We start from the raw sequence: 3938 nt of genomic DNA, 5'->3' as shown, positions 1-3938 counted from the left end.
TTCTATAAAATTGTGCACCTCCAACTGTTAGCCAACCTGTGAGTAACAGTTTGGGGAAAACCACATATGGCTGGAAAAGTTTTTTTACTTACATTTGTCCTATAATACTTGCATTTATGTGTGAATTCATTTAATAACGTTACATTATAAACTTTTTAATGAAGCGTTCCATAATACTAATAATTTTAGCACATTTTAGACAAACCTCTCACTTGAATGTATTCACCAGTCATTTCTTTTATCACCACTGATTTGGTGTCATCTGTTATAGTTAATACCTGCCTGTATGCTTAAAAACACTGGCTGTAAAGGCTGCCATATTGCAGGTGGAATGAGCCTTAACTCCGAAAGGAGTGGGAAGACCAGAGGACTCATAACACAGACAAATGGCATCCACAATCCATCTACTAAGCGTCTGCTTATTAGCCCAGAAACCTTTACTGTGAGAGCCATAGCAGCCGAACTGCTGCTCTGACTTCCTCCACAAACTCATCCTGTGGATGTATGTGCCCAGTTGATTTAGCTTTTCCTGGTTTATGGGTGCTATGAAAAGAGGACGACAGGTCGTGAGGAAGCTGCAGGCACCTTAGGCACATACATAAGAATAACACTGGCCATGCCAGGGGCAAACTCCAGGAGAGACGGGGTCACGGAATAAACCTGTAGGTCCCCGACCCTCTAAAGAGAGGAGATTGCCAGGAGAAAAGTCTTAACCGACAAATACCTAAGGGCCACCTCGGCCAAGGGCTCGAAGGGGGTTTAGAATAAGCTTCCAGCACAACGACCAAGTCCCACACAGGCACTCTGGGTTGTGTCCCGGGCCTCAACCTCCGGATGCTGTGTAGGAAGCGTGTCACGAGGGGGTGCTTCCCCAGCGACTGCCACGCTGGCGTGGTACAATAAGCTGCGATAGAGGACACGTAAACCTTGAGAGTTGACGGAGCCAAACCTGCGGCAAACTGTTCCTGCAGGAACTAAAGAACTGAACCAACTGGGCGAGAATGACGAGCTCTCTCCAGAACTGCCGGGAGCAGCACGCTAGGGGTAGGGGCGTACAGACGTAGTCTCGGCCACGTCTGCACCATGGCGTCGAGCCCCATTAGGGCTGGGTGAGAGAGAGAGAGAACCAGAGGGGACAATGCGAAGTCTCCCGAGTTGCAAACAGATCCACATGGGCTCTGTAATATCTCTGCCATATATGCTTCACCACCTCGATGTGGAGTCTCCATTCCCCGGGCCTCGGCCCTTGCCTCGAAAGGGCATCTGCTCTCCAGTTCAAACAGCCCGGGATGTAAACTGCTCTTAATGAGAGAAGTTTTCCCTTGGACCATAGTAGGATCTGCCGTGCCAGCCTGTACAGGGGGCTAGACCGGAGACCCCTGTGGCGGTTGATGTACGAGACCACCGACATGTTGTCCGTACGGACCATCACGTTGGCAACCCCTCAGGTCTCTGTGGAAGTGTTCCAGTGCCAAAAACACGGCCATCATCTCCAGGCAGTTTATGTGCCATGGAAGATGTGAATTGTCCCACCGACCTTGGGCGAAGTGGCCACTCATGACCGCTCCCCACCCTGTAAGACTGGAAAGTAGGTTCTTTCCATACTTCTAAGGCTTGCAGGGCTCACCGCGAGACCTTGATAGTACGGAACGGATTGCCTTTTCGGGAGAACCCTCTGTCTCTGAGCCACCACTGGATGGTTCTCAAATGCAGGAGGCCAAGTGGGATCATGCTGGACGCTGCCTCCATTAAACCAAGCAGCCTCTGGAGCTGCCTCACAGTCAGTGACTGGCCTGCTTTTACTTTTTTACCTTTCAAAACTTTTTTTGGTCCGTAGTAGCCTGACCACCTTGATGGCTCCTTTCCTTAGAAGGGGGTGCACTTTCTGTTCCAGCACCAGAGCCTGCTTGTGTCCCACCACGGTAGGACACAACCCATTGAACCAGGGCGGAGGGGACCCAAACTGAATCAAGTAGCCCTTCTCTATTGTGCACTGGGCCCACCAAGATACATCTGGCAGGCCTTCCCAAGCTGCCAGGAAATATCTTAGGGGAACCAGCCTCGGGGTGGTCTCTGGCCCTCTGTGGCTACTAATGCTGACATGGAGCAACTGACAGGCCCGTGCCGTTTTCTTGGTGGCTCTAAGGGTTAGGTCGGCAGCGCGACATAACTTCTTGCAAATCTTGCAGCAGATCGGCCTGGTATGCCTGCAACACACCTATAGTGTGAAGGCAGCCCGCGGCTTGACCTGCTGCTGCGTAAGCCCTGCCCACTAAAGCCGAAGTGGCTTTCAACGGCTTAGTAGGCAACACCAGAGCCTTCAGTAATGCAACACCTGGGGAGAGATAGTCAGCTAGGGTCTCTTTAACCCTGGGCATCTCAGCATAGCCACAGTCCCTGAACCCTACTATGTTTGTGTATAGCGAATGCGGGGGAAAGGTACGGGCCACATATGGGGTCTTCCAGGACTTACATTAACTCAAAAAACAGTCCCTGAATTTGTTCACTACTGCTGGTCAGATTTACTGATTCACATTGGTGCATTTCGTTGCTGTGTACCTGAACAATTCAATGACAATAAAGTTCTATCTATCTATCTATCTATCTATCTATCTATCTATCTATCTATCTATCTATCTATCTATCTATCTATCTATCTATCTATCTATCTATCTATCTATCTATCTATCTATCTATCTATCTATCTATCAGCATAAAATTTAATGATGTGATAATCGATTTAAAAAAGTGAGCATCAGATACAAGTGGGCATTTGTATAGTGATGTATTGTTTCTATATATTTTTATTGGTAAAAACACGATTTATTTATATTTTATTATTAGAAGATCATTTTTACATTTACATTTGTGGCATTTAGCAGATGCCCTTATCCAGAACGACGTACAAAAGTGCTTTGAGTTTCTAGCCATGAATAAATCTACACTGGTACACTAGATTACAAACAAGATAAATCAGACTACAACTCTTGATTTTTACAAAGCAAACTTGGAAAGTGCTAATTGAAGTGTTTCAGGAAAAGGTAGGTCTTCAACCATTGCTTGAAGATAGCCAGGGATGTCTGTACAGACATCTAGGGGAAGTTCATTATACCACCTCGGTGTCAAAACAGAGAAGAGCCTTGAATATACTTACCTCTCATTCTGAAGAGAAGGTGGTACCAGTCAAACAGTGTTGGAGAATCTCAGACAGCGTAGTGCAGTGCGAGGTCTCTGAGGTAGGATGGTGCTGATCCATTTTTGGCCTTGTAGGCAAGCATCAGTGTTTTGAATCTGATACATGCAGCTACTGGAAGCCAGTAAAGAGAGCACAGCACTGGGGGGTGTGGGAAAATTCGGGCAGATTGAACACAAGCTGTGCAGCTGTGTTTGGATCATTTGCAGTGGACGAATCAGAGGAAGTTGCTCTATACTATTTAGAAAGTGACAAAAAATTTGTAATGTAATTTCTCCTTGCTGAACTGTTTCTCACGTATCACAACACTACAGCGACCAAGGTGTGTCCTGAGAGTCACATAGAATATAGATTAACATGGCAGAGGTAGAGCTGCATCTGTTTTTTTTGTTTTTTTTGCACTTGAAACCAGGCTTGTTTGTGAAAGGGTCATGCATTAGAAGTCAAAAAGCACTTAGATAAACTGATGATTTAATGTGTGTCTGAACGAAAGTAATTAAAGAGAACTATCCGTACTATATTGAATTTCATAGCATCATATTTTTTTAATTGCATCGTATTGCACTGAACGACATTGTGTTGAAACAAATCAAAAACGTAATCGGATGAATCGTATCTCATCGGTAGCTGCTTCATATGTATTCTTTTTTAATGTATCATATCGTTGGCTATGAATAGATATGCGAATTGCATCAGCCTTAGTTATGGAGAGGCACATTCCTATTGTTTTATGTGGAATATACAC

At 45.6% G+C, this 3938-nt stretch overlaps 1 protein-coding gene across 1 annotated transcript in view; it reads right to left on the bottom strand.

The window, feature by feature from the left end:
* LOC310721998 (uncharacterized protein) overlaps positions 1-2440 on the bottom strand; it is a 119891-nt gene extending 117451 nt beyond the window's left edge. The window contains exon 1 of the mRNA XM_083534287.1: positions 2172-2440. Within this exon, the coding sequence (XP_083390413.1) occupies positions 2172-2378 (207 nt within the window). The 5' untranslated portion in view covers positions 2379-2440. The remainder of the gene's footprint in view (positions 1-2171) is intronic.
* Between the last annotated feature and the right edge of the window lie 1498 nt (positions 2441-3938).

Source organism: Silurus aristotelis (assembly GCF_946808225.1).
Source record: "Silurus aristotelis genome assembly, chromosome: 2".
Lineage (NCBI taxonomy): Eukaryota > Metazoa > Chordata > Actinopteri > Siluriformes > Siluridae > Silurus > Silurus aristotelis.
Note: the sequence above shows the minus strand (reverse complement) of the source record. Positions and strands in the feature narration are given on the sequence as shown.